The sequence below is a fragment of the Heteronotia binoei genome, chromosome 10, assembly GCF_032191835.1.
Source record: "Heteronotia binoei isolate CCM8104 ecotype False Entrance Well chromosome 10, APGP_CSIRO_Hbin_v1, whole genome shotgun sequence".
NCBI lineage: Eukaryota > Metazoa > Chordata > Lepidosauria > Squamata > Gekkonidae > Heteronotia > Heteronotia binoei.
The window spans coordinates 95,898,343-95,922,690 of NC_083232.1; the positions used below are offsets into that span (position 1 = coordinate 95,898,343).

The following is a 24,348-nucleotide window of genomic DNA, read 5'->3' on the forward strand; positions in this document are numbered from 1 at the left end:
GGGTCAACCATGGAAACTGAAGGCTGAGAGATTCAGGATAGGCAAAATGAAGTACATAAGAGCATAAAAGAAGCTATGGTGGGTCAGATCTGTGGCCCATCCAGTCCATCATTCTGTCACACAGTGGCCCAAACCCAGGAGTCATTGGGAGGTCCTCCAGGGAAGCCAGAACTCCAGAAGCCCTCCCAGTGTTGCCCACCCAAGCACCAAGAATACAGAGTGTCACTGCCTGGACAGAGTGTTCCCTCTATGAAAGGAAAGGTCCCCTGTGCAAGCACCAGTCGTTTCCGACTCTGGGGTGATGTTGGTTTCACAACGTTTTCATGGCAGACTTTTTACGGGATGGTTTGCCACTGCCTTCCCCAGTCATCTACACTTTCCCCCCAGCAAGCTGGGGACTCATTTGACCGACCTCGGAAGGATGGAAGGCTGAGCCAACCTCGAGCCGGCTACCTGAAAACCCTAGCTTCCGCTGGGGATCGAACTCAGGTTGTGAGCAGAGTTTAGGACTGCAGTACTGCAGCTCTAACACTCTGCACCACGGGGCTCTTCCATCTATACCTTGTGGCTAATAGTCACTGGTGGACCTCTGCTCCATATGCTTATCCAATCCCCTCATGAAGCTATGTTTGTAGCCACAACCACTTACTGCAGCAGTGAACTCCACATGTTCATTACTCTTTGGGTGAAGAAGTGATTCCTTTTCTCTGTTCTAAACCTACTGCTCATTCATTTCATGGAGTGCCCAGGAGTTCTTGTACTGTGAGAAAGGAAGAAAAGTACTTATTTCTCTATTTCCTTTACCCCATGCACAGTTCTGTACTTCACACAGCACGTAGTTAAATTGTGGCACTCACGACCATGGCATGTGGTCCTATCCTGCCAATCTGGAAGGCATTTAAAGGGGGATGGGCAAATGCATGGAGGCTATCAATGGATACTGGTCGTGACAAACAAATGTTGAGTCCAGTGGCACCTTTAAGACCAACAACCTTTTATTCAAGGTGCGAGCTTCCATGTGCATGCACACTTCCTCAGACAAGATGGATATCTACCCCATCCAATACCAGAGGCAGGCTGCCCCTTTGGGTGGAAGGGGGAGGCATTTGTGAGCTTCCTGCGCTGTGCAGAGGGTTGGACTAGAGTCCCTTCCAACTCTATGATTCTGTTGCATTTATTCTGCTTGTGGGCTTCTCAGAGGTGATTGGTCAGCCACTGTGTGGCCTGAATGCTGGACCTGCCGGTCCTTCAGTCTGATCCAGAAGGACTCATCATATGTTTGTATGAGTTTCATTGTGGTCACTTGAGCAGGCCTTCCAAACCCTCTCCAGCAAAACCCCCCCAACAACCACAAGATACTACCCCAGGGGTGTCAAACATGCAGCCCGGGGGCCGAATCTGGCTCCGGGAGGGCTCCTCTCAGGCCCCCAAGCACCTGGCTGCCATCTGCTTCCTTTCCCCTGTCTCTTGCTTCCTTCTGCGTAAGAGCTTGCTTTGCATGGCTTGCTCAATTGCACAGGAGCTACAGAGCGAAATCTCTATTTTCTCCATTGGCTGAGGCTCCTCCCTTGAGGGGGAAGGGAGAGCTTGCTTTGCCAGGCTCTCTCAATTGCACAGCAGAGCTACTGAGCCAAGCCTCTCTTTCTTCTATTGGCTGAGACTCCTTCCCCTCCTGGTCCTCTGGGGATGGAGGGAAAGAGGCAGAGCTTCCTTTGTTCAGTTCCCTGGATCCCATGGGAGAAATACGAAGAAAACACCTTTAAGACCAACATGTTTTAAGCATGTTTTATTTTAAGTTTTTTTAAAAAAATCTTTAATTGCACAGGAGCTACAGAGCAAAATCTCTATTTTCTCCATTGGCTGAGGCTCCTCCCTTGAGGGGGAAGGGAGAGCTTGCTTTGCCAGGCTCTCTCAATTGCACAGCAGAGCTACTGAGCCAAGCCTCTCTTCCTTCTATTGGCTGAGACTCCTTTCCCTCCTGGTCCTCTGGGGATGGAGGGAAAGAGCCAGAGCTTCCTTTGTTCAGTTCCCTGGATCCCATGGGAGAAATATGAAGAAAACACCTTTAAGACCAACATGTTTTAAGCATGTTTTATTTTAAGTTTTTTTAAAAAATCTTTAATTGCATTTGTCTGTGTGTTTTATAAAGTTTATATCTCTGCTACCTAATCTTAAATAGGTACACACGTGGCCCAGCCTGACATGGCCTGGTTCAACAAGGTCTCATTTATGATCTGGCCCTCATAACAAAAGAGTTTGACACCCCTGTATTACCCCATGTCTCATTTTCTTCGCCAGCATAAGGATTTATGTGCAGGAAACATGAACACCCGACCCAGAGGCAGTGGGGGAAATGCTTTTATATTAATTAAAATGGAAAAATAGAAAAACCGGATCTCACATTTTTACATCACATACAAACAACATTTGGTTCCACATTGCAAGGACTCTGGAAGCAAACATCTTTTGAATTAAAAAAATAGTGATTTAACTTGCTGATTTGCTGGCAAACGAGTTGTAGGCTCCTTTGAAGGATCGAGCGCTTAGCTTATAGCTTGAACAGTGATTTTCACCTACAATTATACCTTTGTTAAGTTATGAGTTATAAGCTTGTTTAAAATACTCTGTGAGACAATACAGAGAAGACAAACGTCTACAGCACTATGATAATACTGTGTGTGTGGTTTTTTTGTACGGGACACCACGTCACCTGCCGACAATTTCTATGAGCTACAACTTAGATCCTCTGACAGTTACATTGCGTGAAGCACAGTCCTGAAGAAGGGCGGGGCTTCCCAGGAGAGAGGGAGGGGAGGGGAAGCAGGGCATTTGCATATCATTTACATGGAATAACACGCCAATAACTGACATCCATCTGCCTTTCTACAGTTTCTCATTGCAGTTTGAAAGATGCAATCTCTCTGCTGTGATGGAACATGTAAACACGTTACACTGTGCTTGTGAGTGTGTTAGCTGTGGACGGTTTTGGAAATACAAGATGTTCACTGAGATCCAGAGGGATGGTTAAGCAAATGCACAAAATTCTGCAGGGGTACCTAAGTTCCTCAGTTCAACCTGCGGCTCTTTGTGTCGTGATGTCCCTCTGGAAATTTCCCTCAGCTTTGGGAGAGTCTTTACGTGCTTTGTAAAGGAGGCAACTGTTAGAAGGTCTGACCTTCAGATGTCAGCGGTATGAGTGCTCTCTGCAGCACTAAAGGATACCAGCCGTCGTTCATCTTTCCTCTTAATACTGTTTGGGGATTGTCAGACCACAGTAGCACCAAAATAGACATCAGACTCTGTCTTCAGACAGGTGATATTCACCTTCCATAGGGTTAATCCTAGAACAATGGAACTGAAGGAAAAGGAAAGGTCCCCTGTGCAAGCACCAGTCGTTTCCGACTCTGGGGTGACGTTGCTTTCACAACGTTTTCACGGCAGACTTTTTTACGGGGTGGTTTGCCATTGCCTTCCCCAGCCATCGACGCTTTCCCCCCAGCAAGCTGGGTACTCATTTGACCGACCTCGGAAGGATGGAAGACTGAGTCAACCTCGAGCTAGCTACCTGAAAACCCATCTTCCGTCGGGGATCAAACGCAGATCGTGAGCAGAGCTTAGGACTGCAGTACTGCAGCCTTAACACTTTGTGCCATGAGGGGAACTGAAAGGGGGCCCAAAAGGAAAACATCAAGGAAACTGCCTTGTCGGGTCCCAGTTTTTCAGTTTTGGAACTGGCTACCAAGTCTATGTGCCTGGACTTTTGCTCCTCGAGCACAGGGGCAGGCTGGGATGCTAAGACAGTCCTGGCGCAAGCTAAGCCGAGTGGCCCTTGAGGTGCTGGCATTGCCATAGAGTCTGCTCTAATCAGATTGGGCCCCTGTTCCCTCTAATTCCCTCCCCCCCCCCCCCACTGAGCAGAGCACTTCAGGTCCTGAGCAGAATATAACTGCGTGGTTCCAGACTGCTGCTGAGTGGGGTTTCCTGTGTTCATGAGCACGACTGAGAGGGAACGCTGATTGGGGCCGTAATGATAAAGGCCATCACCATTTTGGCCTAGTTTAAGAGTGTAGCTGTGCTGCTCTGCAATAGGACAGCTGGAGTTTGAGTCCAGCAGCACCTTAGAGACTAACCAGAGTTTCAGGTAGGGATGCCCGTCACTAGGTCCCAGCAGGGGATCCCCCAGTTTTGCAGGCTCCTCCCCACCGCCAGACTGCTGGCCAGTGGGGGGAAGCCCCACCCCAACAGCCACCATGTACCTGGAAATGGCTTGTATTTTGGAAGGTGTGTGCGCCTTTAAATCTCAGTAGGAGGAAGGCTGGATGGAGGTGGGGCGAGCAGGCAGAGCCACATGGCTCTTCCCGGTGAGTGTGTGAAGCTGTGAAAAAGAGAGCACAGCTCCTCTGTTGGTTTGCATTCATTTCAGAAGTTGTTTGCATAGTAAAATAGATAGTAAAGAGTCTGAAGAAGTTGGTTGAAATACAGCAGACTGCTACATTCAACCACTCTCATGAGTAAATTGCCCCAGTGGGATCACAAAAGTGTGGGTTTGCAAACTGTGTTTATTTTTGGCTGTTTTGTGACTTTGTGTGGGTGTATGTATACACGCGCCTTAATAAAGCCATGGCAAGGGACTTGCGGGGGCATGACAAATTACACTTTCATTTAGTGGAAGTGCAGCTGCTGGGGAAGCCTTCGAACACTAAAAACAAGATGAGGAAAAGAAGACTATTAGGGGGAACTGCACAGTTGTATTGTTATTTATTTATTTTTAGGGAATGGGAAAGTCTCTTAGCTCCATCCCACCTCCAAAGTTCCCAAGTATTTCCTGAGTTGGACCTGGCAACCCTAGTTTCTGGGTAGAACCTTTTGAGAGTCAGAATTATGACAAGTTATCTGATGCAGGAAGCTTTGACTCTCAAAAGCTCACCCCCCACCAAAAAAATATCTTGTCATTGCTACTGGATTCAAATCTAGCTGATTACTGAAGCCTGAACTCTGAGCTGAGTAGGCTCCGGGGCATGGCGAGCACTTGGCTCAGGTTGCTCCTGGCTACCAGCAGCCCTTCGGGAACTTTCCCGGTAAGATAATTGGCTGGCCCACTCCTGCTGAAGCTGTTGTCTTCAGTGGTGCATGTGGCAATCTGCTTTTGAAACTGAGGGCCATTTCAAAATTAGTTTGCACAGTGGCATGGGGATCAGTCATTGAAGGGGGTGGGGGGGGATGCATACTGGTATGGGATTCTGTGGAGGCAAAATAGGATACTAATGAGTCATGAATAGTGAATTGTCCTGGCCCGGGACATAGCAGTTTATGGGCAGCAGTAGCAATGACGATACTTTTGCACTGGCCCACAATGTCCCAGGCCATGTTCTAGGCCCCTACAATACAGGGGTGATCCCGCACACCACGCTCGGTGCTCCCATAACAGCTTTCAGCACCAGCCCCCAGACGAGCTTATTATGGGGAGCACTCCCACATTTTGTCAGGCAATTCCACACGCTTGCTCAGCCCCGCTGACTGCCCGTGTAGCTTCCGCACAGGGTCAAAAATGGCTTTTGAAAGAATGAATGTCACCTTCTGGGAATACAATTCTGCACTGAGGTATGCGTTCTTTGGTTATTACCTTCTTGGTTAAGTGTACAATTACAATACAATATTTACATCATTTTTTTTAATTACATTTCAGTGTCAATCTTTTTTTTTTTTTGTAATAAAATTTTAATTTACATGCGGTGGCTGGAGTGGGGGGCAGAGTCGGGAGGGCTCTTATTTCCTTTGGATGTCAGAGATATAACTGTTTTCAATGCACAGGACAATAAACCGGTTGCTGCAGCTGTAGGCTTTTTGATCCAAGAGCTTCCCAGACCTGAGGGGCGCAGCCTGCCCCATGACTGCCAGATCTGCTGCCCGCCAGGCTTCGCAGTAGCTGCTGATCAGTCGTATCCCGTTGGGACTGGAGCCGTGCCAAACCACCTTCTGAGGCCTAGCGGGAGAGGGAGGTTTTAGTGATATGCCTTGAAAGAACAAATTCCGCTGCACCGTTTGTGCTTGGTGCTCTTTATCTGACATGGCAACCCTTCTCACTCAACTGAGGTATGGAAAAGCAGAACGATTGGTAGAGCCACCTGAATCTACCCCAGAAATAGGGCCCAGGCTAAAGGCACTTCCACACGTGCTAAATAATGCAGTTTCAATCCACTTCAGCAACCATTTGCAAGTGGACTTTGCCATTTCACACAGTAAAATCCAGTTGCAAAATCCAGTTGCAAAGTCCATTGAAAGTGGATTGAAAGTGCGTTATTTAGTACTAGGAATAAGGCCCACTGTGAGGAAAAATACAATGGGCTATAGAAAGAGGCTCAGGATGAGTGCCCCCCCTTACTATCTACCCACCCTCCACCCCAGTGAAGGCATTCACTCACCCCCCTTAATGTTTTCCCACCCCCACCAACTACCACCCTTAGCCAACTCTTCCTCTCAACTATGTCTGCACCCTTGGCACTGCAGTACTCCCCCACCCATGATAGTCATTCATCCCACCCTTGCTGTCTTCCCACCCACCCACCAGCCCCTTGTCCTTCACTCATACCCTCCACCCTTGCCGTCTCCCCCCCCCCCCCACAGCTGAAACAGATGCTGGCTCCCGCCTCATGTGTATGTATGTGTCCCCATGTCTGTGGTGGCTCAGAGCCCTGAAAGAGGCTCAGAATAGAGATAAGGAAGAATAACCATGAGAGGTGCATGATAATGGGTACACAGACACTGAAACTCAGCACTCCTTTTGCTTGCAGTACATTGTTGCCACCTTTTCCTATCATATTCAGTCTTGCGGAATTTAGCATTAGTGTGAGCTTAGTGGTGTGATCTGGGTTTTATGGCCTGGCATAGTTGTGTTATGGTATACATAGAGTATGTGCCTCAAGGTAGCCGTTTTCTGTACAGGAATTGATCTGACTTCAGCTTTACATCTGATATCAGCTTTACATCCTCCTCCCTGCAGCCTCTACCTAAGAAAAGTACAGTTTTTCTCTACAGTGGGAAAAACTGTAGAGAAAAACAATAATCCAAAGTCTCAGCCAGGTATGAAGTAGAGAGGGGCTATGGCTCAGTGGTACAGCATCTACTCGGTATGAAGGTCCCAGATTCAGTTCCCAGTATCTCCAGTGAAAAAAGGAACAGGCAGTAGGTGATGAGAAAGATCTCTGTCTGAGACCCTAAAAAGCAGCTGTAAGTCTGAGTAGGCAACACTGATTTTGATAGACCAAGGGATTCAGTAGAAGGCAGCTTCATGTGTTCATGTGTAGATCTGCTCCCTAAAGCCTGGCACATGGCAAGAACATCTTCACTGTGCACAACAACCCTAGGGACCCCTGCCTCTCTTACAGCACTACACTAAGACCCTCCATTTTACACTACCAAAGGGGACAGTGCGGAAAAAGCCACTTCAAATAACTGAAGAAGTGAGCAGTGACTCACGAAAGCTCATCCCCTACCCACAATTTTGTTAGTCCTGAAGGTGCTAGACTCTTGCTTTTTTCTCCTGCTATAGACAGATTAACATGGCGATCCATCTTGATCTATTTCCTGTTATGTTGATCTATAGTCCCTGTATCACCTTAAAGGCCAATAAGACTCCCAGGTCTTATTGAGGTCAGCGTTTGAGAGTCAAAACTCCCTTTGTCTTTGTATCCCTTGGAAAGTGTGTTGGTTGTGAAGGCACTATAGGACTTGAATCTTGCTCTTCTGTTGCAGAACTGCACAGCTACCCACCTGAAACTACATAATCCCTGAAATCACATGAATGTGAACTCACCAGGCAGGATCTGTCATGACGTTCCTCCCATCAAAGGAGTATATGGGGATCCGGGTGTCAAACTGTCCCCCGTTGCCTGAGAATATTGACTCCCAGTTATTAAACAGCACTTCTCCCTGTTGGAAAGAAAGGAACCTGCCTTTTAGAAATAAACTGGACATGAATGTAATCTTGACAAAATGGAAGTGCTACTGGTGGGGGCAAGGCCTGACCCCGGGAAATCTGTTCTGGATGGGGTTATGCTCCCCTTCAAGGAGCAGGTTCATAGCCTGGGGTGCTCCTGGACCTGGGCATCCTGTTAGATCAGGGGTGGGGAACGTCCATCCCAAGGGCCCTCGAGATCACTTGGTCTGGCCTTCATGGATTGCTGAGCTGAGCCGAGCCATGTGGCAGCCTCTCTGGGGCCTTGCTGGCTGGCAAGGATTGTGAGGCCCAGCTGCACTGTGCAGCGGCCTCCTTGGGTTCCTGCTGGGCTTTTTGTACAAAAAAAGTCCTGGACATAGGCATTTGTCTAGGGAAGCAGGCTGTGTGTGTGTGTGTGTGTGCCAAATTAGGCTATCTCCACATGACTTCAAATAGAAAAACAATAATTTGCATTCATTTTGCCAGCCTGAATCGTTCTCCCTCGGTGGAGCACTGTTTTTTAAGTTAATAATTTTGTATGATCCGCGAATAACGTTATAAATAGGGGTATGCATTCGGTTCGGCCGAACCGTATATACAGCCGAATCAACACTGATTTGGCTGTATACGGAATTGGCCGTAGCCGATTCCCATTGCTGCCTATTATGCGGCAGCCGAATACGGCTCGCCGTATACTGCCGAATAGCTATTCGGAAGTATACGGCTGTCAATGGAAAAGGCGGGAAAGTAGCTTCTGCAGCCTCAGTGGAGCTGCTTGCCTACTTTCCCGCCTTTAGTGGCCTCTTCCCGCCTCTCCCATAGCCTCCCAGGGATCAGGGAGGGGGGGAGGGGGAAGAGGAGCCCCAGCAGCCAATCCAAAGCATGCATTTGCAAAATGCATTGCAAATGCATGCTTTGCAGGGCTATTGTGTAGCTGATGGCCCAGCCATCAGCTACATTGTTGTTATTTTGATCTTTTGCTTACTTGGGTATCCAAGTAAGCACTGTTGTCTGGCCAATCAGAGAGCAGTGCTATTTTTTGAAATTGCTCTCTGTAGGGCCAGAGAACTTTTTAAAGGAGTCTTCCTGGCTGGACTCCTCCATTGCTGTGTTGGTGTATGTGGGTTGGTGATGTGAGAGAGATTGTGCTGCTGCTGGCTGGCCCTTGGCTTTAGCTGCTGCCTGCTGCTCTCTTACTCAGCCTTACCAGACTTCCCTAGAGTAGAGAAGACAAGGTAAGACAGTTTTGGGGTTCTTGTTTTAGTTTTTGTTGGTAAAAGGACTAGAGTCCCTTTACTTGCCCAGATTTGGGTGGGTGAGTACTGGGTGGGGGTAGCCTATTTGGGGTTGGGGTGGTTCTGCTGGGGGTGGGGGCCTGGGGTGGGGTGGGGGTTTGCTAATTTGCCCATATCTTAATTTAGTGAGAGGACTTTTAAAAGTGCAGTGTCCTTTTACTTCTCCTGATTTGGGTGGCTTGGATTTCTTGGGGTTAGGGTGAAGGGTTTTTTTGGGGTGGGGGGGGGGGTTGGCAAAGTTCCTGTATTGTTAAAAGTTGAGTTTTTTTCTGTTTTAAAAGTATTCAGTGTTTGATTTGTTGCTGCTGTGTTGTGCTGCTGCTGTTACTTTTATCTTCAGGTTATTGGGGGAGGGTGCTGTTTGGCCTAATTTTCATTGTTTAAAAGGCCACTTTTGTCCCCCTTTTCCTGGTTCTGGTTTTAGGGGTGGGGGTGTTGTTGTTGACTGATTTGGCCTGAGTTTTCTTATTGGTGAAAGGCCACTTTTTAAACACTTGAGTTGCTTGGCCTTTTTTCCTGTTGTCCCTTTTCCTGGTTTGGGGGTGGGGGACTGGGGGTGGGGGTGTTGTTGACTTATTTGGCCTGAGCTTTCTTGTTGGTGAAAAGGCCACTTTTTTAACATTTGGCCTTTTGCGATTCTGCTGGTTTTGTTTTGTTTTTTTTTAAATTACCTCTGGTTGGTGTGGGGGTTGGCGAGGGTGTGTGTGGGCTGTGTGGGCTGGGTCACTTTCTTGTTTTTATAGAGTAGATTGTGTGTTCTGTGGCAGGGAAGCTGGCACCTGGGTGAGAGACCCAGAGCCAGCAGGCTTGTTGTGGTTGGCCAGCTCTACCCGTGTTGTTTGGGGCAGGGCTGGAGAGCTGGCATCTGTAGATTGTGTGTTCTGTGGCAGGGAAGCTGGCACCTGGGTGAGAGACCCAGAACCAGCAGGCTTGTTGTGGTTGGCCAGCTCTCCCCGTGTTGTTTGGGGCAGGGCTGGAGAGCTGGCATCTGGGTTTGCTGCAGCCAGGTCTGCCTCAAACCCCCTGCCCCTCCCAGTAGCCTCTAATTATGCCCTATGTTTCCATTGATGTCAATGGCCCATAGGGTATAATGATGGAATAGGGGCACCCTCTTTGGGTGCCCCTGGAATGGGATCCCCTGGCCCAATCTTTTTGGGACTTGGGGGGGTTGGAGGGGAGAGTCCCCTGCAGGTCCCCTGCAAATTTGGGGGCTCTTCCTCAAACCCCCTCCCCTCCAGGCAGCTTCAAATATACCCTATTTGCCATTGATTTAAATGGCCCATAGGGTATAATAGGGCCGTATATTCGGAAATAGCCGCGCATCTACCGTATATGCGGCTATTCCGAATGCGGTATTCAGCAGTATACGGGGATTCCGAATTTTTTTCCCCGTATACTTCCGAATCCGTGTAATGCCGAATTTTTTTTTTTTTACACACCCCTAGTTATAAATATCCAAATGGCCCTTGGCAGAAAAAAAAGTTCCCCACCCCTGTGTTAGATAAACAGGTGGCAGCTGTGGCCAGGGGTGCCTTTTAGCAACTTTGATTTATCGATGCAGCCAAGCCCATTTTCTTCCCAAGACTTTCAGTCATATCCTTGCCTGCCCACAATTTCCCCCCTTGAAGCTGCATTACCATTCAGGGTCCTTTAGCCACCTTCCTGTCTCTTTACCAACCATTATTGTGAACTGAGATGCACTGAGGATGTGACTCCCCCTGCTCTCCCCCCCAGTTCCCAATTCTCTCCTCCAGTCAGCTGGAGGAAATGTGGTTCTCGTTTTGCCTTGCAGTGGTTAAGTGCGTGAACTCTTATCTGGGAGAACTGGGCTTGATTCCCCACTCCTCCACTTGCAGTTGCTGGAATCGCCTTGAGTCAGCCATAGCTCTCCCAGCAGTTGTCCTTGAAAGGGCAGCTTCTGGGAGAGCTCTCTCAGCCCCACCTACCTCACAGGGTGTCTCTTGTGGGGGGAGGAAGGTAAAGGAGATTGTGAGCTACTCTGAGATTCTGAGCTTCAGAGTGAAGGGCGGGACATAAATTCAACATATTCTTCTTCATCATCATCTGTCCTACTGAAATGGCATTTTCCCAGCACATAGCACAGACCGAGTTTCAGAACGCAGAGAAGCAAAGCCGTTTACCTTCAGATTAACGATGGGCAGATGATGTCTGTCCGTTTTCCTGACAACTGTCAAGAGGTCTTGCAGATGGGAAGACAGGAAGGCTCTATAAGTTGAGAATAAACCGGCAGCCCGGGCTTGCTGAAAGCACTGATAGTCAGCTCGCATGTCGCCAGGAAACGGGGTGTTCAGAGCCGTGAGATGAAGCTGCCAAAATACAGAAGACAAACATCTGTGTTGCAGTACAGGAAGAGATCTGAGGGGAGGGGTAGAGTGAAGCTGCTGGCAGGCATTGGATAAGCTGCATTAATGGGTGCAAAAAGGGGGGTCAGGCAGGTCAAGGGGAGTGTGGAAGGGGGAAAGCTATGGAGATTGGAAGAAAGAGGGGCCCTAAGGCAGAGGGACCTGGGGAGGACAGGCAGACCCAGACACCCCAAGCAGCAAAAAAAAAATGCAGAAGACTTCTCAAGTCCTCATAAGATCCAGAGTTCCCAGACAACTCTTTGGCTCCAGATCTCTGATTCCCAGAGTTCCAAGGAACACTTTAGCTACAGATCTCTAGCTCAGGGGTGGCCAGACTATGGCTCTTTCACCCATATTGTGCGGCTCTCAAAACTCCAACCACGCTGTTGGCTGGCTTGGAGAAGGCATTTAAAGTTGAAGTTGCTTTCTTTCCACCTCTCCCTCCCTCCCCATTTATTTTCCTTCCTTCCTTCCTTCCTTCCTTCCTTCCTTCCTTCCTTCCTTCCTTCCTTCCTTCCTTCCTTCCTTCCTTCCTTCCTTCCTTCCTTCCTTCCTTCCTTCCTTCCTTCCTTCCTAGAATCATAGAGTTGGAAGGGACCCCCAGGGTCATCTAGTCCAACCCCCTGCACAATGCAGGAAACTCACAAACACCTCCCCTTAAATGCACAGGATCTTCATTGCTGACAAATGGCCATTTAGCCTCTGTTTAAAAACCTCCAAAGAAGGAGAGCCCACCACCTCCTGTTCCACTGAGGAACCGCTCGAACGGTCAGGAAGTTCTTCCTAATGTTGAGCCGGAAACTCTTTTGATTTAATTTCAACCAAATTTAATTTCCTTCCTTCCCTCCCTCCCTCTCTTCCACCTTCGTGACTTCTCAAACATCTGATGTTCATGTCTTGTGGCTCTCAAACATCTAATCTGTGTGGTTCTTACATTAAGCAAGTTTGGCCACCCCTGCTCTAGCTGATTCCCAAAGTTCTCAAATATCTGCTGCTCAGCCTGTCTCTCTCTGCACATAACATCAAGCGCCCTAGAACAGAGCAGAGGCTGGAAGAACTGGTCCTAGCAGCACCTCCCAAGTGTGAATATTTAGACGAATGGGTCAGGAAGAATAATTCTTTGCCACCAGCCCAGGCTGAAAGCAGTCTCAGACTTCAAAGCGCAGGCCAGCCCACAGCGCAAATGCATAATTTCTTAATGAGGAATGAAACGCTATCATCATCCTTCATTCTCGCTGCTCCTAATAATAGTATTGCATATATGTCAAGGTTAACCAAATGACAACATTTCTACTTTTTTCCATTGTACGCAAAATGCAAACACTTAAATAAAAATCCCTAGGAAGCAAGGAAAATTTCACTGTGTTCTGTTAGGAATAAAAGAATAGGAAACACTTTAAAATCCCTAGGAAAAGTAATCTTTGCTATTATTCTATTTAGGAATTATTCCAGTCATAAAGTGAAGTATAAAGATTTTGTTAGCAAAGACGACAACAGTTTTGGGGTATTTTCCCCAAGGCAAATAGATGGGTTCTACCAACAGCACGAGCTGTTTTAATGAGTCTGCGAAGCCCAAAAACACAATGTACTCTGGTTTGAGTTTAAAACGCAAGCGATTTTATTTTACTTTTATAAGTACACATCTGGTGTGGATTAATTTTTAATGGCTGATATAAATTTCAAGAGGCATCTTTGGATTTTAATTGTTACACGCGCATTTTGAACGCGGTCCTGGGAAATGTGACAAGATTTAGAAGTCGCAAGAAATGGGTTAGGGGGGAGGGAAGGGGCCAGCCACACATTTTGCGTTTAATTTACAGTGTGTGCTCTTGTGAAGATGCCTGTCTGGCTGAGCAGACAGGGACAGTGGAGTGGGGCCCATCACAGGCTAAGAGCGGCTCAGGTCCCGCCCATTTTTTCAGGCTCTTCCCACCAAGGCGGAGCTGCTCCCGGCCTTGCTGCTGCTGACAGAGGAGGATATTAATGCATACTGTGCACTACAGGAGTTGTGGCCTGGCAATGGGATACGCATTTAACGTTGTATGACGGATGCTTCAGTCCTATCTGATAGATCACGGTGGGTAGCCATGTTAGTCTGGGGAGGGACGGTGGCTCAGTGGCAGAGCATCTGCTTGGGAAGCAGAAGGTCCCAGGTTCAATCCCCGGCATCTCCAACTAAAAAGGGTCCAGGCAAGTAGGCGTGAAAAGCCTCAGCTTGAGACCCTGGAGAGCTGCTGCCAATCTGAGTAGACAAGACTGACTTTGATGGACCAGAGAGGGTCTGATTCAGTAGAAGGCTGCTTCATATATATGTAGAGTATTTATACTTCACTGATTTAGGGGAGGGACAGTGGCTCAGTGGGGGAGCATCCGCGTGGCAAGCAGAAGGTCCCAGGTTCAATCCCCAGCATCTCCAACTAAAAAGGGTCCAGGCAAATAGGCGTGAAAAGCCTCAGCTTGAGACTCTGGAGAGCTGCTGCCAGTCTGAGTAGACAATACTGGTTTTGATGGACCAAGGGTCTGATTCAGTATAAGGCAGCTTCATATTCTGCCTGTCTGTGTTAGTCTATCTGTAGCAGTAGAAAAATAGGGCATGTCCAGTGGCATCTTAGGGCACGCATGCTAAATAATACAGCGTCGATCCATATCAGTGACTGTCTGCAAGCAAATTTCACCATTCCACACAGTCAGATTCAGTTTTAAAGCGGACTGAAAGTGCGTTATTTAGTGACTCGCGAAAGCTCCTCTCCTGCTGCAAATTTTGTCGGTCTTTAAGGCGCTATTGGATTTCTGCTCGATCCTGTCTGTGCGTCTCTGCAACTGGATGTAGAACCTCATCTGGAGAGAACACCCACATTTTAAAGTTGAGGCCCTGTGTGAAGGTAGGGTTGTCGACCTCCAGGTGGGGCCTGCGGGTCCATTGGAATGACAACTGCTCTCCAGATGACAGAGACCGCGCTGTAACTGCTGATAGGCCAATAAAGGTCTATGAATGAATGAATGAATGAATGAATGAATGAACGAACGAATGAACGAACGAATGAACGAACGAATGGATGACAGAGATCAGTTCCCTGGAGAAAATGGCCACTTTGGGGTAGGGCTCAATGGTGTTATACCTTGTGGAAGTCCAAAATCCACTGTCCCCAGGCGCCTCCCCCTAATCTCCAGGAATTTCCAGACCCGGAGTAGGCAACTGTATTTAGAGAGAGCATCAACATATAAATTTGAGGTCTTCTGTAAATGTGAGGCTCAGGCCAAATGTTTTTCCTGCCCCACTCCCCACTCTGGGTTGGAGAATACCTGGAGATTAAGGGGGCGTAGAGCCTGAGAAGGGCAGGATTTGAGCAGAGAAAACTTCTCGGGAAAACCCCTATACATTAAATCTCCACTAGACAGTAAAGCCATAGAGATTCCATTAATTCCTAGAGCTACCCTACATCACTTCCCGGGAAAACCGCTATGCATTAAATCTCCACTAGATATTAAAGCCACACAGATTCCATTAATTCCTAGAGCTGCCCTATGCAGGGCCAGCTCGTCCACTAGTCAAATTAGGCATTTGCCTAGGGCGCCGGGAGCAGGGGCACCAAATTGGGCTCTCCCTGCTTCCTGGTACCCAAGACAAATGCTTAATTTCCTCCCCCTCCCCCAATTGCCACCACCACCTCCTCCCTTCCCCTCTTCCCTTCTGCAGTGCTTTGCAGTTCCACTGCCCACTGGAGGCGTTCAGAGGAGCGCCACTAGGCTCGGCCTTACCCGCTTCGATGTGGGCATCTGAGTGTTCTCTCTTAAGAGAATGCTGGAGGAGGCTTCGCTCCCCCTCCCTTCCGGTTCTGGAAAGAAGGGGGAAGCAAAGCCTCCTCCAGCGCTCTCTTAAAAGAGAACGCTCAGATGCCCGCATCTAAACTGGTAGGACCAAGCCTAGTGGTGCTCTTCTGAGTGCACCGGGGAGGACCTCAGAGTGTGCTGCCACGTTGCAGTACTGCGGAAGGGGGGGAAGGAGGGAGGGAGGGGGTGGCAGTAGCGGCGGAGGGGCAGCCCAGCCTGGTGTGTGTGCGTGCATGCCTAGGGCCTCCAGGAGTGTGGGGCGGTGGGCAGTGAGTCTGCCTGGGGCACCATGCGCCCTAGGGCTGCCCCTGGCCCTATGTCACTTCCAGAGAAAACTCCTATACATTAAAGCCATAGAGATTCCATTCATTCCTAGAGCCACGCTATGTCACTTGCAGGGAAGTGGCACACAGAATGCCAACTTTTTATCCTCCCACCGCACTTGGAATGCCGGTGGCAGCCCTAAGCCTTGGTGACCTCTGCCCCAGCTTCCCCAGGGGAGAACAGGAGGAGGAACACTTCGAAATGTTTTTGTCACTCACAACATCACAAGAGAAGTATTGGGGGGGAACATACGAGGTTTAGCTAATAGCAATTATGGACCTCAAAGATTTCAGGTTTTCACGGCTGGTAACATCAGAAGGGTTTGTAGAATCTTTCGGGATCAAGTGCCGTGTTCTACTGGAGAAAGTTTTCCTTCCAGTTGTTTCGTTCTCAGCTGCGGAGAACATCCTCAGTGGCGTTGCAGCCGGAGCAGGCGCTCAGACCTTCTTGGCTGCTGTGCATTGAGTGGGGCCAGGGCTGCTGGAGAGCTGCTATTTCTAGGCTGGAGGGGTGTGATGAAAGGGCAATTGGTTTGTGGATGTGCCCATTGTTTGGTGGGGCTTCCTGGAAGGGCTTTCATCACACCCCCTCCAGCCTAGAAATAGCAGCTCTCCAGCAGCCCTGGCCCCACTCAATGCACAGCAGCCAAGAAGGTCAGAGCGCCTGCTCCGGCTGCAACGCCACTGAGGATGTTCTCCGCAGCTGAGAACGAAACGTCCGGAAGGAAAACTTTCTCCAGTAGAACACGGCACTTGAGCCCGAAAGATTCTACAAACCCTAATTATGGACCTGTTACGCTGAATTTATTGAAATATGTTATAGCCCTTTTCTTTATGATGAATGGTTTATGACGTGCAGAATGTATTGCTTTTTTTTGTTTAGCTATACACTGTTTTTGTACCCTTTATTCGTTCCCTTTCCCCTTTCTTCTTGTCTTTATGGAAATTTAATAAAACTTTTAAAAGGGAGAAATTATTTTGTCACTCACAACATCACAAGCCTCTTACTTACGCTTGGTCTTCCGCTGTCAGGACTTGACGCTGGAAACGGTGCTGGAAGGAGTTGAAATTCCTATTAGTTTAACACACAACAAATTACAAAGGTTAAAAGGAAGCATACAAAACAGAGCAAACAAGGGTGAAGAAAGCTGCAAGATTTTAAGAGCACAACAAGGGTTCTTGACTCACACTATGTACTGGATGTCACAAAATTTACTCAGGATATCTCACAGCTTTTCAGCAAACGAACAGTACCTAATTCAGCTTACCATTCAAGCAATAAAGCCCACTCTTTAAATATACGTAATTTAAACCAACAGAATCAAAACATCAATCGCAAAAGGGTAGTGCAGCAATAAGGCCACAAAACAGCCATATAACAAAATCAGAAATTTGTGACTGAGGTTTAAAAAACAGACCCAAAACAGCAGGACAATATATTGGTGACATCACAGGCATTAGTCAATAGGTGCCTTCCGCAACTGTGTTTTCCCACGGAACTTCTAACATTCCTATAACCTGCAGAACCTCTTTTTTTCCTGTGGCTTACTCCCCCCCACCCCCACCAAAGAAACACACGCCTGTGTTTATAGACCTGAGGTGCTTCAGTCGAAGTGGTTCACCCCCCTTTCAAATGTTACATCTGTCTTCACCTCAAATGAGATTTCTGTTCTGTGAGGGCAACAATTACCTTACTGAAATTAGAATCAAACTGTGTATAGCAATCTCTGATATATATGCAGATTATGGGCCGATGCACTGATTAATGTGTGCCCAGTTTGCCCAATCGCCACAACCCCTGCCTCTCTAAAAGGGGGAGAAAGAAAGTGGGAAATCGGGCAAGTAATGCATTCAATGGGTCATATATTACTTCCAGAGCTAACATTACAAGAGACTCTTATTTATGGCACTTCACACCTAATGTCATAGACATCAATCTGCTATTCTGACTTATATTGCCCCCTTGTTGATGCAGCCCAGTTAACATAAACTAACAATTACCAGACCCCAAATTGTGCTTCTTTTAATCTCCTAACAAACATTTCCATGATTTTGCATACTAATTCACTGCCCTCTTTCTCTATATTTAGGACTGCTTGCCATTCCATTTTATTGTCTGATGAAGTGTGCTATTGGCGCACAAAAGCTGACATTCTGAATAAAACTTTGTTGGTCTTAAAGGTGCCACTCGATTCCTGCTATGTTCTTTTGCTTCAGACCAACGCGGCTGCCCACCTGGATCTATCCACACTTTCACTATATTTAGGACCACTTGCCATTCCATCCTATTGTCTGACGAAGTGTGCTTCTAGCACACGAAAGCTGACATTCTGAATAAAACTCTGTTGGTCTTAAAGGTGTCACTTGACTCCGACTTTGTTTTATTGTTTCAGACCAACACGGCTGCCCGTTTGGATCCATATATCACTTCCTGTCGATGATGAACATATGAACATATGAAGCTGCCTTATACTGAATCAGACCCTTGGTCCATCAAAGTCAGTATTGTCTTCTCAGACTGGCAGCGGCTCTCCAGGGTCTCAAGCTGAGGTTTTTCACACCTATTTGCCTGGACCCTTTTTTGGAGATGCCGGGGATTGAACCTGGGACCTTCTGCTTCCCAAGCAGATGCCCTGCCACTGAGCCACAGCCCCATTCATGGCTCTCCAGGGTCTCAAGCTGAGGTTTTGCACACCTATTTGCCTGGACCCTTTTTTGGAGATGCCGGGGATTGAACCTGGGACCTTCTGCTTCCCAAGCAGATGCTCTACCACTGAGCCACTGTCCCTCCCCTATGATGGGGAAGTTGGAACACTCCTTAACCCCAATATCATGCTATTATCGAGCCAGTCAACGTCCCAACAGCCCCTACTCAATGAGAAAACCGTGCAGACTTACTGGACTGGAAAGTGCTGGAGGAGGGGGGCTGTCAGCAGGGATGGGAATCAATTCACCAAGCTGGAAGACAGCAGAACATGAGACAGAAACAAGAACTGAAGCCAGGTGGTGTTACATGAAAAAAAAAAACAACATTTACGGTTAACCGCAGCACCAGCTCATTCCTGTTCCTGACAGAAAGCAACGCAGGCAATGATTTTTTTTTTTAAACGTAAAGTGAGCTGCGTGTCCTCAAATTAACTATTATTACCTGCAGTTTTTTCCATCCGTCTCGAACACGGATGAAAACCTCTCTGGTTTCGCTCAGGTAGATCAAGGTGCCTTCTGACACCAAGTGAACTTTTTGCAGCATGCTGTCGACATTTGTAAGCGTCGTTACCTGTCATGGGGAGGAGGGAACAGATGAGAAATGGATCAAATACAAAGAACTGCTCGTAAAAACGAAGTTTTTATATGGACAAAACCCCAAAGACACCCGGTTTGGGAAAGGAGATGAATTGTTAAGCACGGCGGAAACTTGGGGGTTTATAAAAACCTTGGCACTGAGGCTGTTTGCAACAGCAGAGGTCATAGCTTAGTGGCACAACTCAGACTAAAGGTCAAGGTAATCCCCTGTGCAAGCACCAGTCGTTTCCGACTCTGGGGTGACGCTGCTTTCACAACGTTTTTACGGCAGACTTTTTATGGGGTGGTTTGCCATTGCCTTCCCCAGTCATCTACACTTTCCCCCCAGCAAGCTGGGGACTCATTCGATCGACCTCGGAAGGATGGAAGGCTGAGTCAACCTGGATCCGGCTACCTGAACCAACTTCCGCTGGGATTGAACTCAGGTCGTGAGCAGAGGGCTCTGCTGGCTGCAGTACTGCAGCTGTACCACTCTGCACCTCATACTATGCAGGCCCAAGGTCCCTGGTTTAGTACATATGGTGGCAGGCCTAGGTGGACCAACAGTTCCCATTGGCATAGCATTCCTTCATATGCGGTAGCTTTTTGAAGTGCTACATCACTCCAAGTCTGTATGGGTGTTATCTCCTTGATAACACCGGCAGCAGAGTGGTACAGTTTGGTGCTGAGGAACCCCACCTCCGGGGGGGGGACGGGGGCTTGCAAGTGGCAGCCCTATCCTGTTCTGTAATTGCTAGGTTAGCACTTCCGAAAAGCCAGTTTAGCGTAGTGGTGAAATGTGCGGACTCTTATCTTGGAGAACCGGGTTTGGTTCCCTCCTCCTCCACTTGCAGCTGCTGGGATGGCCTTGGGTCAGCCACAGCTCTCGCAGGATTTGTCCTTGAAAGGGCAGTATAATATAGTGCAGGGATGGCCAACGGTAGCTCTCCAGATGTTTTTTGGCCTACAACTCCCATCAGCCCCAGCCATTGGCCATGCTGGCTGGGGCTGATGGGAGTTGTAGGCAAAAAAAAACAACCGGAGAGCTACCGTTGGCCACCCGATATAGTGGGTTCTTAGGCTCTGAAGAGGCGAGGTGGCAGTGATAACGAGCTCTTTATTGAGTACAGCATGGTAGGTAGCTGCACTAACAAGACTGAAGAACGGAGCTCACTGGGCCAACTATATACAACACTGGGTTCCCACACTAGCACGTGATTGGGTCATTCAAACCAGCAGGGGGCCTGTGATTGGAGCAGGGCAGTCTGGATTCGGATCCTCCTGCCCATTGTTCCTAAGTCCCCAAGCTCAGTTCTTCAAGCTCCAATGAGCCAGGCAGGAACACCATTGATAACAACATGGATGAACATACATAACAGGCAGCTTCTGGGAGAACTCTCTTAGCCTCACCTACTTCACAGGGTGTCTGTTGTGGGGGGGGGGGGGAGGTAAAGGAGATTGTGAGCCGCTCCGAGATGCAGAGTGTGCGTAGGGTGGGGCATAAATCCAATATCTTCTTCTTCTAGTGGGCACCATCTGACACAGCCATCCCCTCCCACCCTGTTGTGCCACTTTGGGGTTTTTTCTATTGGGCTTTTCCAAACCAAACTGAAAACCAAGGAGCAGGTGTCACTCCAGTCCTTCTGTGTTCAGCACACACTCTGCAGCCAACCCTGATCTAGGGTTGTCATTGTCAGGTCGCTCCCGGCAACCAGCAGGGGACGGGGGGGGGGATTTACTGGGAACGCTAGGGAAGCCCAGCCAACATTTTAGTGATGTCTCTATGTCACTTCCGACATGACCTGGAAGATATGCCATCATGCAGTGAAATCAGGCTGATGCTCTGGCATTTAAGAACATAACATAAGAACATAAGAGAAGCCATGTTGGATCAGGCCAACGGCCCATCAAGTCCAACACTCTGTGTCACACAGTGGCAAAAAATGTTATATACACACATACACTGTGGCTAATAGCCACTGATGGACCTGTGCTCCATATTTTTATCTAAACCCCTCTTGAAGGTGGCTATACTTGTGGCCGCCACCACCTCCTGTGGCAGTGAATTCCACATGTTAATCACCCTTTGGGTGAAGAAGTACTTCCTTTTATCCGTCTTAACCTGTCTGCTCAGCAATTTCATCGAATGCCCACGAGTTCTTGTATTGTGAGAAAGGGAGAAAAGTACTTCTTTCTCTACTTTCTCCATTCCATGCATTATCTTGTAAACCTCTATCATGTCACCCCGCAGTCGACGTTTCTCCAAGCTAAAGAGTCCCAAGCGTTTCAACCTTTCTTCATAGGGAAAGTGCTCCAGCCCTTTAATCATTCTAGTTGCCCTTCTCTGCACCTTCTCTAAAGCTATAATATCCTTTTTGAGGTGCGGCGACCAGAACTGCACACAGTACTCCAAATGAGACCGCACCATCGATTTATACAGGGGCATTATGATACTGGCTGATTTGTTTTCAATTCCCTTCCTAATAATTCCCAGCATGGCATTGGCCTTTTTTATTGCAAACGCACACTGTCTTGACACTTTCAGTGAGTTATCTATCATGACCCCAAGATCTCTCTCTTGATCAGTCTCTGCCAGTTCACACCCCATCAACTTGTATTTGTAGCTGGGATTCTTAGCCCCAATGTGCATTACTTTGCACTTGGCCACATTGAACCGCATCTGCCACGTTGACGCCCACTCACCCAGCCTCAACAGATCCCTTTGGAGTTCCTCACAATCCTCTCTGGTTCTCACCACCCTGAACAATTTAGTGTCATCCGCAAACTTGGCCACTTCACTGCTCACTCCCAACTCTAAATCATTTATGAACAAGTTAAAGAGCATGGGACCCAGTACCGAGCCCTGCGGCACCCCACTGCTTACCGTCCTCCACTGCGAAGACTGCCCATTTATACTCACTCTCTGCTTCCTATTACTCAGCCAGTTTTTGATCCACAAGAGGACCTGTCCTTTTACTCCATGATTCTCAAGCTTTCTAAGGAGCCTTTGATGAGGAACTTTATCAAAAGCTTTCTGGAAGTCAAGGTAAACAACATCTATCGGGTCTCCTTTGTCCACATGTTTGTTCACCCCCTCAAAGAAATGCAACAGGTTAGTGAGGCAAGATCTTCCCTTGCAGAACCCATGCTGAGTCTTCCTCAATAACCCGTGTTCATCAATGTGCCTACTCATTCTGTCCTTGATAATGGTTTCTACCAACTTTCCCGGTATTGAAGTCAGACTGACTGGCCTGTAATTTCCCGGATCTCCTCTGGAACCTTTTTTAAAGATGGGGGTGACATTTGCTACCTTCCAGTCCTCAGGAATGGAGGCAGATTTCAATGAAAGATTACAGATTTTTGTTAGAAGATCCACAAGTTCAACTTTGAGTTCCTTCAGAACTCTCGGATGTATGCCATCCGGACCCGGTGACTTATTAGTTTTTAATTTGTCTATCAATTGTAGGACCTCCTCATTTGTCACCTCAATCTGACTCAGGTCTTTCAACACCCCTTCCAAAATTAGTGGTTCTGGGGCAGGCAAAAAGTTCTCGTCTTCTACAGTGAAGACGGAGGCAAAAAATTCATTTAGCTTTTCAGCCATTTCCCTATCCTCCTTCAGTAATCCTTTTACCCCATGGTCATCCAAGGGCCCCACTGCCTCCCTGGCTGGTTTCCTACTTCTAATATATTTGAAGAAAGTTTTATTGTTGGTCTTTATGTTTTTTGCAATATGCTCCTCATAGTCCCTTTTTGCCTGCCTGATCACAGTCTTGCATTTGATTTGCCACAGCCTGTGTTCCCTTTTACTAATCTCACTTGGACTGGTTTTCCACCGCTTAAAGGAGTCCTTCTTACCTTTTACAGCTTCCATTACTTTGTTTGTTAACCACGCAGGCCTTTTCTTATGCCTGTTTGTGCCTTTCCTAACTTGTGGTATGTATTTTATCTGAGCTTCTAGGATTATAGTTTTAAATAGCGTCCAAGCTTCCCCAAGGGTTTCGACCGTATGTACCTTTCCTTTCAGTTTCTTCCTCACATGCCTCCTCATCTCAGTGTATTTACCCCTTTTAAAGTTAAACGTGGTTGTGGTGGTCTTTTTGGACAACTCCCTATTTATACAAACGGTGAAATCAATAACATTATGGTCACTGCTCCCAAGCGGCGCAATCACTTTTACATCTCTCACCAAGTCTTGAGCATTACTTAGGACCAAATCCAGGATCGCCCCACCCCTGGTAGGTTCTGAGACCATCTGATCCATAGCACAGTCATTGAGAGCATCAAGAAACTCAATCTCTTTCTCTCGACCAGAACACATATTGACCCAATCAATCTGCGGGTAGTTAAAATCACCTATTACAACACAGTTTTTACGTTTAGCCGCTATCTTTAAGCCTTCCATCATATTATAATCGTCCTCTCTCTTTTGATTTGGTGGGCGATAACAAACTCCCATAGTTAAATTTCCTTTTGGGCCCTCTATTTCAACCCAAAGCATTTCTAAAAGTGAATCTAATTCTCTGATCTCAGCCTTACTGGACCGTATATCCTCTCTGACATACAGAGCCACCCCACCTCCAACCCTTCCCTCCCTATCCTTCCGATATAGCTTATATCCAGGAATCACCGTGTCCCACTGATTCTCCTCATTCCACCAAGTTTCTGAAATTCCCACAATGTCTATGTTTTCTCCCAACACTAAACATTCCAATTCACCAATTTTACTTTGAACACTTCTAGCATTTGCATACAAACATCTATAATTTCCCAGGCGAGCTAGGCCCGCCACCTTCCTCCTGCCGCCTCGAGACACTGGCAGACAGTCCATATTGTTTGTCACCATCACAGTGGACAACTCCGGTCCGTTACCTGGTAGAAAAATAGCAGCTAACCCTTCATCTCTTTGAGACGAGTCCTCCCGAACCAGAGACATTTCATCTCCTGTCGGCTTTCCCCCAAGATTTAGTTTAAAAACTGCTCTGCCACCTTTTTGATTTTAAGCGCGAGCAGCCTGGTTCCATCCGGGGACAAGTGGAGACCGTCTCTTTTGTACAGCTCCCGCTTGTTCCAGAAAGCATCCCAGTGCCTAACAAACTTAAACCCTTCCTCCTTACACCATCGTCTCATCCACATATTGAGACTTCTAATTTGTGCCTGTCTCTCCTGCCCTGCACGTGGAACAGGTAGCACTTCCGAGAAGGCTACCTTGGAGGTCCTGGCCTTAAGTCTCCTGCCTAGCAGCCTAAATTTTTCCTCCAGGACCTCACGACTGCATTTCCCCACATCGTTGGTGCCAACATGCACCACGACCACAG

General features: G+C 47.8%; 1 protein-coding gene across 1 annotated transcript in view; it reads right to left on the reverse strand.

The window, feature by feature from the left end:
* Positions 1-2,344: 2,344 nt before the first annotated feature.
* The window catches only part of COL15A1 (collagen type XV alpha 1 chain), a 339,567-nt gene continuing 317,563 nt past the window's right edge, over positions 2,345-24,348 (reverse strand). The window contains exons 37-42 of the mRNA XM_060247740.1: positions 18,897-19,025; positions 18,647-18,706; positions 16,761-16,820; positions 11,373-11,558; positions 7,814-7,929; positions 2,345-5,983 (exon numbers count right to left, since the gene is read on the reverse strand). Coding sequence (XP_060103723.1) covers positions 5,767-5,983; positions 7,814-7,929; positions 11,373-11,558; positions 16,761-16,820; positions 18,647-18,706; positions 18,897-19,025 — 768 coding nt within the window. The 3' untranslated portion in view covers positions 2,345-5,766. The remainder of the gene's footprint in view (positions 5,984-7,813; positions 7,930-11,372; positions 11,559-16,760; positions 16,821-18,646; positions 18,707-18,896; positions 19,026-24,348) is intronic.